This window comes from Populus nigra, chromosome 11 (genome assembly GCF_951802175.1).
Source record: "Populus nigra chromosome 11, ddPopNigr1.1, whole genome shotgun sequence".
Lineage (NCBI taxonomy): Eukaryota > Viridiplantae > Streptophyta > Magnoliopsida > Malpighiales > Salicaceae > Populus > Populus nigra.
Window position 1 is genome coordinate 5,301,869 of NC_084862.1, and position 12,527 is coordinate 5,314,395.

Below are 12,527 nucleotides of genomic sequence, written 5' to 3' on the forward strand. Positions count from 1 at the left end.
GAAACAGGAATCGTGATTCTTGCCCAAACTCTACAATGAAAATTTTCTGAGTGACGGCCATTGTGTCACCCACAAGTCTTGAGTTCAAGATGCTTCAAGAAGGGTTTGCCCTGAAGCAAATAAGGATGGCACATACAACTTAAGGACAGGTTTTATTCATTATGTGAACATGGGTAGGTTTTCTATCTGGTCTCAAAGGGTCTCATATCAATCCAGTGACGAGAGGCTGGGAGAGAGAAGGTCTGGAAATAGGGGAGCGGCCAGTTCTGGTTTGCTTTTGGGTGAAGGGTGTGAGCGGTGGCTTGTGTTGAGAAGGGGAAAAGAAGGCTTGTGTGGGGAAGATGAAGATGACCGGGAAAGGAGCAGCCAAGGAAGAAGAAAAAAAATCATAAACCAGTGGGGGGGCAGCTGCTTTTTTTATTTGCTAAGTGAGGAACATTGCTGTTTGGTTAGGGATAGGTTTAGGTTTAGGGTTTTTTGTTTTGCTTCCCCAAATGTTCAAAATTGCCCCCCAGTATGTGTGTTCTGGAGACTAGTATTTATAGGTAGAAATATTGCTAGGTTTTCAAACTTGGTCCCTCAACTTTTTTTTTTTTGTAAATTTGATTTTTATTATTTTTTTATTTTTCTTACCAGCATCGACTTGAATAAGGAAAATCGGTGATTTTAAAAATAAAACGTTAAAAGTCAAACGCGTTCCAAAAACCTTTGAAAATTTAAATTATTTTGAGACGATGCTAAAAATGCTAAAAATGATTGCATATATATATATATATATATATATAGTATTTTTTGGATTTTTGTTGTTTTTCGCTATTTTTAGATTTTTCTAAAAATTTATCAAAACATGGGTCAAAAATTGGATAGCAATAGATGCCCTCTCTTTACAATGCTTAGGAAGCAAAACTCCTCATTATTTTGCATAGTAAGCTTTGTAAAGAAAGCTTGTCTTTTTGTCTTCCTAGCTTGCTGAATATCCACTCATCTAAAGACCTTTTTTTTTTATGTTTCTTTCTCTTTTCCTTCTCCTTTCTTTTTCTTCTTTCTTTCTTTCTCTCTTTTTTTTTCATTAACCTGAGATCACATCTTGCGATCTCCTTGAACCAAAACCAAAATCTGCGTGGTTGGGCTAACCTGAGATCCAATCTAGCGATCCCCTTTACCCATAACCAAAATCTGCATGTGGTTGGGCTAACCTGAGATCCCATGTGGCGATCCCCTTTAACCAGAACCAAAATCCTGTGTGTGGTTGGGCTAACCTGAGATCCCATCCAGCGATCCCCTTTAACCACAACCAAAATCCTGTGTGTGGTTGGGCTAACCTGAGATCCCATTCAGCGATCCCCTTTACCCATAACCAAAATCTGAGTGGTTGGGCTAACCTGAGATCCCATCTAGCAATCCTCTTCAACCAGAACCAAAATCTTGAGTGTGGTTGGGCTAACCTGAGATCCCATCCAGCGATCCCCTTTAACCGGAACCAAAATCCTAAGTGTAGTTGGGCTAACATAAGATCCTATACGGGGATCCCCTTTAACCAGAACCAAAATCTGTGTGGTTGGGCTAACCTAAGATCCCATCCGGCGATCCCCTTTAACCAGAACCAAAATCTGTGTGGTTGGGCTAACCTGAGATCCCATTTGGCGATCCTCTTTAACCAGAATGAAAATCTTGTATGTTCTTCCTAATGGCAGGGTTTGAACTTTCTTCTCTTGTTTTGAAAATTTCCTAATGGTAAGGTTCTTCTCATTTTTCTTCTTGATGATAAGGTTTGATCAAACGTTTCACTTGATGCTTTCTTCTTCTTCTTTTTTTATGATTTTGCAAGACTGACATCTGTCCTTCCTAATTGCAGGGTTGACATCTGTCCTTCCTGATGACTGAAATTAATTAGATTTTTCTTGATGACAAGGTTGGAAAACTTGGTGCTTCCTGATTGCAGGTTTGACCTGAAGACTCCTTATGATGACAAGGTTGATCTTCTCATTTCTTTGAGATTTTCCTAATAGTAAGGTTTATCTCATCTTCTTCCCGTTCCAAAGGTCACAACTATGATTCTCTGTTATTATCAACTCAATGATTTATTTTTTAATCTTGCTGGACTTCTTTGAGGATTTTCCTGTAACGAATAAAAATATGTATGTAATTCTTTGAGGTTAGATGACATGCATGCATCCTTACCTGATTTGAAATATACGTCCCGCCCTCTTTGATGTTCCATCATCACAGGGTGCCTTTGTTTGCTATCGAAAAGCCTTCTTTGCTCTTTCCATGTACTGGCCCGTTCATGTGCTAGTCATCCACTCAGCTGTAAGAGTCATGCCTATCCAGGCAGTCCTCGATAATTACTGCTCTCGTTGTTTATTAAGCACGAGTGTGCCCCCAAGTGTGGTGTTGCTTAATTTATCACGAATGAGCTTAATCGATCATTCATCTTCTGGATTATCCTAAGAATTGTTCTCTCATTGATTGTGCGCATCGTGCCAACATCCATCAAGATTGTCATTCAGTCATGAATTTGCCTCAAGTTGAAACAATACTCTTCAAGTATATGTTATCACTAGCCTTCTTGGAACTGCCAAGTCATCCAGACATGCATCTCATAGCTTGTAGTAAAAAGCTCTTTGTTGTATGATCAGTGTTCTTCTCAATAGATTCCTCTTATCTTGTTAAATCAGATTGCGAAAAGAAATGCATTGGCCTCATCAATGATGTCCAATTTATCACTCATATTCATGCCGTGAAGTACGCCTTTGAGCTTGAAAACATATGGTCCCACAGTCAATACTTGAAGAGTCTTCAAACATATGGTCCTTCAAGTTAAAAATCATTTTTGACATCAACACTTCAAAACGATCCAAAACGTACAAACCATATTAAATTTTAGCAAAAAAAAAATTCAAATTTTTTAGGACTGCGGCCGCAGCCGCGTTCCCAAACGCTGCCTTAGTCTTCTTCATGTTTTCCAATTTAGTCATGTCTCTTCTCTCTACTTCTGCGTTTTAATTCTGTCACTGGTTTATAGAACTACTTCATTCCTTCTTGGATTCCTCACTGGCAGAGCCACAAACAGATCTCAATCGAGAAAGCTCTAGTACGTTGAAGTTCAATAAAGTCATGTTTTTCATACCAACATCCTGTGTTGCTGGATTGGAATGGAGTTCACAGTAGATATGGCTAGAAAGAAGGCCTCTACTCATGGCATGAAAGGCTGACAGCTATTGGGTGCCATTGAAAGATGGGGAGTCGGTGAACAATTAACAGTGCGACTGAAACAAAAAAGAGATTGTCTTTTGTTGATTACTGAAGGCGTTGCTGTCATTCATGACTAAAATGAAGGATAAGTGGTGCCACTTCAGTGTTTACTGCCTCTACTGGTGGAGTACTGAGAAAACGAGTTCATTATTTTTCCTTGTGTGGGACATGAATTGACAGTGCTTCCACAAGAGGCTGTGCAGACATTCCTTTTCCAGTCTTGAAGTTCAGCACTTGTTCAAGCACATCGAGTATAGCTACTTCACATTTGATGCTCTCAATTTTCTTTTGACAATCGGTCTCTCGCTAACCTCTTTCTTCATTTTCCATCTTTTTTCAATCCAGTATAGTAGACCTCGAGTGAGGGAACCAACTTTTCATTGCGGTGCATGCATGACAAATGTATGAGCATGTAATCTATATGATGAACTCGCCCTTCGAGGGGTGACATATGGTCGTAATTCTTGTATGATGAAACAAGAATCGTGATTCTTGCCCAAACTCTACAATGAAAATTTTCTGAGTGACAACCATTGTGTCACCCACAAGTCTTGAGTTCAAGATGCTTCAAGAAGGGTTTGCCCTGAAGCAAATAACGATAGCATATACAACTTAAGGACAGGTTTTATTCATTATGTGAACATGGGTAGGTTTTCTATCTAGTCTCAAAAGGGTCTCATATCTGTCTAGTGACGCTCTTCGTAAAGACAATATAGGGGCAGTACGAGAAATGGTTAAGGTATGTATACCCACTATTTCCAAACAGGCACTCAGATATGAGTTGGATGTTTCACACATCGCCACCTAATATTTAATTGAGGGCTACTAGGAAACCCGAGTGTACTGGTCTTGGTAGAGATTCACGGGTAAGGGACTGGTTGTGGTTAGGGAAGATATTAGCACCCCTAACGCACCCTACCTGAGGTAAGCTGTTTCGTGGCTTTGATGTGTTAAAGAAGTTTTAAAAATTTTGTTTTTTTCATCGGATATTAGAAATACGACTTACGTGTAAGTTCATAATTCTTGACCGTGAACAAATCAAAATATTAAATTCTTCTTTATTCTTTTGCAATTTCATCATAAAAACATTCATTAAATAAAAATACAATCACACATTTACTTTTACTATATTTTTACACATGCACCCAATGTTCCAAAACAACAAAAATTCAAAATAAATGAAATACATTTCCATAAAATTAAAAAATAAAGCCTAAAAAATACGAAGTCTTCTATAATCTACAGGAACAGCGCTAAAGACGGTTTATGGGCACGGGAACAGTGGTGGGTCTGTGGGCGCCGTGTGTCTCACCTGCAGTAGAAGGCTGGCCGGCGAGAGCTGGGTTTCTGTTTAGGAAGATGGGAGTGGCTGAAAAAATAAAAGAGGAAGGAGCAGCGAACCGATCTGGGTCCGTGGGGGATGCTGCTGCTGATAGCAAAGACCGGCTGAGAGGAGAGTGAGAGGGTGGTCTGTTCACAATGGTTGAGAGAGAGGGTGGCCGGTCTTTTGTTTGGCCAAGTGGGGGGCAGCTGGCTGTGAGAGTGGAGCTGAGGGTGAGATGGCCTACTGGTTCTCTGTGGGGGGACGATTGAGAGACGAGAGGCTGGGAGAGGGAAGGTCTGGAAATGGGGGAGCGACCGATTCTGGTTTGCTTTTGGGTGAGGGGCGTGAGCGGTGGCTTGTGTTGAGAAGGGGAAAGGAAGGCTTGTGCGGGGAAGATGAAGATGACCGGGAGGGGAGCGGCCAAGGAAGAATAAAAAAAATCAAAAACTAGTGGGGGGCAGCTACTTTTTTGTTTTGCTAAGTGAGGAACACTGCCGTTTGGTTAGGGATAGGTTTAGGTTTAGGGTTTTTTGTGTTGCCTCCCTAAATGTTTAAAATTGCCCCCCCCCCAACTGTGTGTGTTGTAGAGACTAGTATTTGTAGGTAGAAATATTGCTAAGTTTTCAAACTTGGTCCCTCAACTTCTTTCTTTTTTTCAAACTTGATTTTTACTATTTTTTTTATTTTTCTTATCAACATCGACTTGAATGAGGAAAATCGGTGATTTTAAAAATAATGCGTTAAAAGTCAAACACGTTCCAAAAACCTTTGAAATTTTAAATTATTTTGAGACAATGCTAAAAATGCTAAAAACGACGCAAATATATATATAAAAAAGTATTTTTTGGATTTTCGTTATTTTTTGCTATTTTTGGAGTTTTCTGAAAATTTATCAAAACATGGGTCAAAAATTGGGTAGTAACACCAAACACCAAGCAACTTACCTTAGGTAGAGTGTACTAGGGGTGCTAATACCTTCCCTTTACGTAACCAGTCCCCTACCTTAGAATCTTTGAAAGACCAGTTAGGGTTCCTAGTGACCAAATAGTAGCTGATGACTCCCTTATTCAATAAATAAAAAAACCGAAATATAATCGAGGGTCGCCGCAACGACGCGCTCCGACTCGAGGGTGTGACACACTCTTGGAATTGAAAAAAACCAAATAGAGAAAAGATTGAGTTAGAGAGAGAATGTTAAGAGAAAAGAGGAAAAAGGAGGAAAACATGGAAGATTTTGACAAGTTAGGGTTTGAAGACTCAATTATCTTCGGTTAGAAATTCTAAACCTGACCTAGCAATTTTGTATGAAAAGATAACAATTGAGGTTGACATCATGAGATTGATGCTATAGTTTAGAGTGAAATTTTGGGGAAATGTAAATTGACTATAAGTTGATCACTTAGGTTAGATTAAGTTGAGTTGGGTATTAATTTAGGAAGAAATGCCGAAGAAAACCATGGGATCCTTAAAGGTGCAATGGTCGACCAATGAGTTGTTACATTGCATGAAGTAGAGTTGTATGTAGTTAAGTGATATTGTGATAGATTAATGTATATATTTATAAAGGAAATGATTTTAAAGGAGTTTCATTTTGTTACATATATTGACTTAAGCATTTATGTTGTTGAAATTTGGGAAATTTGAGAATTATTAAACCTTGTCACACGTGTGCCGCGTCGTGGCGAAAACATCCACCCTCAAATTCTATCTTATGTGGCAAATGTGGGGAGACAAGGAATTCTTGTCTCTTATCAATGAAAAATTATAATGGGAATCGCCACCTAGTATTTTGGTCATTAGGAACCGTAACTGGTCTCAGAAATCGGGTACGGCGACTGGTTGCGTAAAGGAAAGGTATCAGCACTCCAAATACAGCCTACCTAAGGTAAGCTGCATTGTTTTATTATCTGATAAAATCTAAGGTCTTGTCATGCTTTTTAGTTGTTGGTCCGTCTATGGTTTAAGAAATGTCCTCATCGGTAAAGAGATCCTTATCTTATTGGGTAAAACCTAACTGTTCTGATATCAACAAAAGAATTTAATATCCGGAATATGTCTTATGTATAAGGTTGTAACCCCAGATATTAAAAGAAAAAAAATAATTTTTTTGGAACTTTTGAAATATTGGCCTAGTTCTCGTGGCTTTAATAAACTGGTTATTAAAGCCAAAATGCATACTAATACATATTTTTTGAAATTTTCTTTGTTGTAGGAAAATAGAATATGATGATTTTTTATTTATTTTTGAGAGACTTGGTCATATGCATGAAAACAAAATATATTTTTTTTCTAATGTTTTGACGAAAACCGGGTATTTTAATATTGGATTTGTATCTTTACGGTATAAAAATACAAGCCAATATTAAGGAAAATTCAATAAAATTATACGTGGAAAAATCACAAACTTTCAAAAATATTTTTATTTTTTTTAATGGGAGACCCGGCCACTCATTTTGGGTTGGGCCAGACTTGTCCGGCCCAATGAACAGTGGAGCACTCTCCACTATTCATGTAGAACAGTGGAGACGGTGCAATGAAGAAGAAGAAGAAGAAGGAAAAAAGGAAGGGGAGGAAGGCTTACCTACTGATGCTCACAATGATGCTGGTGGCGATGGAGAGGAAGCCAACGATGGTTCACGGTGGTTATGACGGTGGCGGGTAGTGCTTGCTGCAACTTTTTTTCTTCTTCCCCGTGCAAAGACACCAGCCTCTGTTTTTTTTATTTGCCTTCCTCATCTGCTTCTGTTTGGTTCTTCTCCTTTTGGTCTCTAGTGGGGGTGGAGCTGCTGGTGGCTTTCAGACGGTGCGGTAGAGGTTGCTGGCCGGTAGAGTTGCTGCAGGGGGCGACGATGGCTCTTCTCCTCTCTGTGCAAACATTTGAGCCTCTGTTTTCTTTTTTTCTGTTGATCAATACTCCCTTCTTAGTGGTGGCGTTGTGGCAGCGGTGGAGAGGAAGACCAACAGTGGTTCTCCTTTTTCCTTCCTTCTTCCTCTGTAACTTTCTTTCCCCATCTCTCAGTTTCTTTCATTCTTTTCAAAAGATTTCCCAACCTCTATTTTCTCCTTCTCCCTTTGTTCTCTCTTTTCCTTCATCTCCCCCTCTTGTTTTCTCTTCTTCTCCTCTCTCATTCCTTTTCTCTCCTCCTTCAGTGCAGTACATCCTCTAGCTTTTATAGCCAAATGATGCATGCATTTTCCCGTTGTTGTTGCAGGGATAGAATAACGATCGGCGTGCATCATGGTAGCAGTGAAACATGCCCCCTTGATTAAAGCAAATCGCGCCTTCGCCGCTGCAAACTTTTCTCGACCAGCTCACGTAAGTGGAAATTGTTGAATAAAACGGCACTGTTTTTCAACTTTAAATGATATTTCCGATTTGGTCCTTGAATGTTATGCAATTTTGTAATCAAGCCCCTGGAAAAATTGTAATTAGATCCCTTGATTTTAGCGCATTTTCCAGTTTGATCCTTGGTTTTGGATTGTTTCAATTAAGTCTCCAATTGGCCATCAAACTTTAATAATTATGTAATTAAACCCCTGATTTGACCAAATTAACTCTTCAAAATTATAATTAGACCCCGAAAACTTTAATTTCTTCCAATAAAAGCCGAAATTGACTTAAAAATCAATTTTTCTTGTAATCAAACACACCATAAATTCAATTAAACCTTAGATAAGATTTAATTGAGTCCATAAACATATGATTTTGGAATTTTCTTCCTCAAATTGAATTTTTCTTGTCAATAGGGCTCTCACTGGTCAAAAATATACTATCAAATTTCAACCTTTTGCATTTTTAAACCTCCTCAACCAATTTTGGCCTTTTTTTGGCATTCTAGCATCCTTTTCTCGCTCCTATTTTTTTGGATTTCTTTCGAATATTTTTTTTGATATTTTTTTTTCGTATTTTCTCTTTTTTTTTGTGGGAATCCAAAAATGGGTAACAACAAACCTAATGATGAATGTTACTATCAAGGATACATCAAAAAATTAATGTAAATACGATAATATTTATGTGATATAATACATGTATGACTATAATCATAAGAATGCAAAACTATAGATGTTGATAACATTGTTATTGAGTTTTGTTAAACTTTTTATACATGTTTGGAAAAACATGTTAAGGAATAACTGAATTTTGTATGCCTAATTGGAAGAAATTTATGTGCCTAGTTGCTTGTTTAATTGTAGTTGTTCATGATGTGAGATTTATATAAAATGAGTGGTAGATATTAATTCTCGAAATCTAGTGGTAGAGATTTAAATCAAATGAGAAGCAAAGCAAGGAAATACAGACCTTTGGATTAAGAAAATCGATTGTGGATCATTTGATTAAAACTTGGATTGCTTGGTGAGAGGCTTTTTAATTTGAAAATCAGTTCTCTCCTTTCCACCATTATAATTAGATCACTAAAATATAAATGCATTTTTTCTATTTTCTTTTTTGATTTATTTTGTGTTTTTCGACTTTTGAAAAAAATACAACATTAACATGAGCATGTTAAAAACTACGCGAAGAAAGTATATTTTTTATTTTAAATTTTGAAAACTGAAGTAAAAAAATTAGGTAGCAACAATTGTCCTCTCATTTTATTGTCATTTCAAATTTGATTTTCATTCTTTTGTTTGTTCTTTTTCTTTTGAGTTGTGTAAAAAAATATAATTTCACCCTTCAATTCTAAATTATAAGTTGTTTTCTCATTAATTTTTTCAAATTTGATCCTTACTCTTGTGATTGTTATGTTTTTTTGTTTTGGATCCTTTTGTTAAATTGATTTTTTTTAATTTTATCATTCAATCCAAAACTGTTAGTTATCCTCTCAATTTTTTTATATTTTAAATTTGATCCTCATTCTTTAGATTACTATTTTTTTATGTTATTTTGTAAAATTGAATTTTTTTTTTCATTTCCATTCTTCACCAAGTTATTAGTTTTGAATTAAGCTTTGTTGTTTTTCCCGATGGAGTGATTTTGATTTGACGGGTCAAGGGTTCAAAAAGTTAACTTGAGTTAATATCGATTATGTTTTTAGGGGAGATTTTTTTTCATTATTTTTTTTTCAATTTCATCAATCAATATTTGATTATTTTTTTAATAAGGAAGTTAGGCTTTGTTTTTTCTTCTATTTTCTTTCGACAAGATTAACCTGATCTTATTATCTAGGCCATGAGATTGACTCAAGTGTTTTTTTAATTTAATCATTTTTTAGTTTCATTTTCAAGACTAAGTTGATATTATAATTGGGTTATTCCATTTGCTTGATCTAGGTAGTGGGGTTTGGTGAGCTTAACCAGGTTTGCATGTTTTTTTGTCTTCTTTTTTAATTGCTTTATTTTATCTTTTTACATGAGATTTGTTGGGAATTAGGCTTCATAATATTCTTTTGATTTGTTTTTTACTGATTTATCCTAGTCTCATGATTGTCATTGTATGTTTGACATGGTAACTATGATTGACTCTAGTTTTTTTTTCAATTTCATCTTTTCACATTGGGTTGACTAAGAGTGGAACTCTATTGTTTTTTTAGCAATTGTTTTTTTGTTTGCATATTTAGAATCTTGTTAATGTTTTTTTCTTTTCATATATATATATATAGATTTTTCTTATAATATTTTGATATGCTATACCGCAAGAGAAGCTAATAATAGTAAAGAAATTCTATGGCAAAGCTACATCCTTGCACAACCATGGACAAGATTCATCAACTGCTTGATAAATTTACGAGTGGTGTTGAAGTCCTCCCTTGCCCTATAAAGGATCAACATGGAAGGTTAAGAAATGTTTCCGTTTTCCTAGAGTAGTGAAGAAAGAAAGCAACATAGCTAACAAAAAGATGGGCTTGGAAGTTGTCTCATCGGCAATAATATCATTCTCACTATTCTTATTGTTAGCATCAACTACTCAAGCCCAGTCAAATGGTGTCTTCGATGTGACTAAATATGGTGCCGGTAAAGATATTACGGAGGTATCTTAAATATTTCCTCGCATGCATGCATATGATTTTTAAATAGCAGAATATATAATATTCGAGTCAAAACTTATTTATGTTTCCTTAGATTTTCAGCGTAACACCCGAATTTGAGACCAAGTGATCCTCTCTAAATATTGCCCTTATCTTTCCCTTTTTAGGCTTTAACCAATGCTTGGAAATCTGCTTGTGCTTCAACAAAGCCCAGTAAAGTTCTTATTCCAAGTGGAACATACTGGTTACGGAAAGTAACTCTAGCAGGTCCTTGCAAGGCTGCGATCAAGCTCCAAGTTGATGGCATATTGAAGGCACCGGTTGACCCAAATAAGCTCTCAGGAGGTCATTGGGTTAATTTCAGATACGTAGATCAATTTACATTGTCGGGAAGGGGCACTTTTGATGGGCAGGGAAAGGTTGCCTGGAGCAAAAGTACTTGTCACAAAGATAAAAATTGTAAAGGCCTCCCAATGGTAATCTACTCACCATTATGAAGCCTAATTTCCTTCTCTTGGGTCACAAATTTAGTTAGAGTTTTTTAATTATATGTTATGGCACTAACAAAGTTTCTTTAATCATTTGCTTTTTGTTTGCGTCAAATATGTATCAGAATTTAAGGTTCGATTTCATCACGAATGCATTAGTCCGAGATATAACTACTCTAGATAGCAAGAACTTTCATGTTAACGTCTTGGGGTGCAAAAACCTCACCTTCCAGCATTTTACCGTGAGAGCACCTGGTGAGAGTGTAAACACCGATGGAATCCACATCGGCCGATCTACTGGGATCTACATTATCGATTCAAAAATTGGCACAGGCGATGATTGTATCTCCGTGGGAGATGGCACCGAAGAATTACATATCACAGGAGTAACATGTGGACCTGGCCATGGCATCAGTGTTGGAAGTTTAGGGAAATACCCCGATGAGAAACCTGTTTCTGGAATATTTGTCAAGAATTGCACCATCTCAGATACTACAAATGGCGTTAGAATAAAATCTTGGCCAGCTTTATACGGTGGTGTCGCATCTAACATGCATTTTGAGGATATTGTCATGAACAATGTCCAAAACCCTGTCATCATAGATCAAGGGTATTGCCCATGGAACCAATGCAGTCTAAAGGTATTGCTTTTTCTGTTACCATAAGAATATTTTCACAATATTAAATTACTGTGACAATATTTTACCCAATTCGTGGCTCAAACACTCCACCATTTATCAAAATCTTTTTTACATCATGCTACATCAATAATGCAATTCTGAAGATTGCATGCACATGCATATTAATTTTTTTATGTTCCTTCCAGCCAGGGAGATTACTAGAAGTCTTTTGGGGTCTTAATGTTCTTTTTGTTTTCTTTTGCAGGCTCCGTCAAAAGTGAAGATCAGTGATGTTAGTTTTAAGAGCATAAAGGGAACTTCTGCAACTCCGGTTGTTGTTCGGATTGCTTGCAGTAGTGGCTTCCCATGTCAGAAGGTGAAGCTTGCTAACATTAACATTGCATATAGAGGACCAGGAGGCCCTGCAAAATCCCAATGCTCTAACGTTAAGCCCATAATTTCTGGGATAATGAGCGCATCTGGATGTTGAAGATGAGGACTTCCATCTGAACTTCTTTTGGTTTCTTCATTCATAGGCTCGTTTTTAGATGGAGGAGTCCCATCTTGTAATTTTGTTTAAACAGATGAATAAAGTTTTATTATTTTAATTTGCTATACAGGATCGCTGGATCACTCTTACAATTTATTTTTATATATCTACTGATTTCTCAATAAATCTTCAGTCTTATGTGTCAAAAATAGCAAAAAAAGTATAAATCATATAGCAACCCTACAAGTTTTTTCCTTTATTTTTTTTAATTTATTACTTATGGTTCATACATTTTGTTTTTGTATAAATTTCCTTTTGCTCTTATTTTTTTAATTTGAATAATCAAATTTTTTTAAATGATTTTTTATAAATATTATTTAACTT

At 36.5% G+C, this 12,527-nt stretch overlaps 1 protein-coding gene across 1 annotated transcript; it reads left to right on the forward strand.

Annotated features, from left to right (window-relative positions):
• Positions 1–10,416: 10,416 nt before the first annotated feature.
• Positions 10,417–12,143, forward strand: LOC133668162 (exopolygalacturonase-like). The gene is made up of 4 exons (XM_062087899.1): positions 10,417–10,548; positions 10,713–11,021; positions 11,159–11,674; positions 11,919–12,143. The coding sequence occupies exons 1-4, from the start codon at positions 10,417–10,419 to the stop codon at positions 12,141–12,143; spliced, it is 1,182 nt and encodes a 393-aa protein (XP_061943883.1).
• The last annotated feature ends 384 nt before the right edge of the window (positions 12,144–12,527 follow it).

Coding starts and splice junctions, on each gene's coding strand:
- LOC133668162 (XM_062087899.1), top strand. CDS start 10,417: ATGGGCTTGGAAGTTGTCTCATCGGCAATAATATCATTCTCACTATTC. Junction 11,022..11,158: donor ATTGTAAAGGCCTCCCAATG/GTAATCTACTCA, acceptor AATATGTATCAG/AATTTAAGGTTCGATTTCAT. Junction 11,675..11,918: donor GGAACCAATGCAGTCTAAAG/GTATTGCTTTTT, acceptor TTTCTTTTGCAG/GCTCCGTCAAAAGTGAAGAT.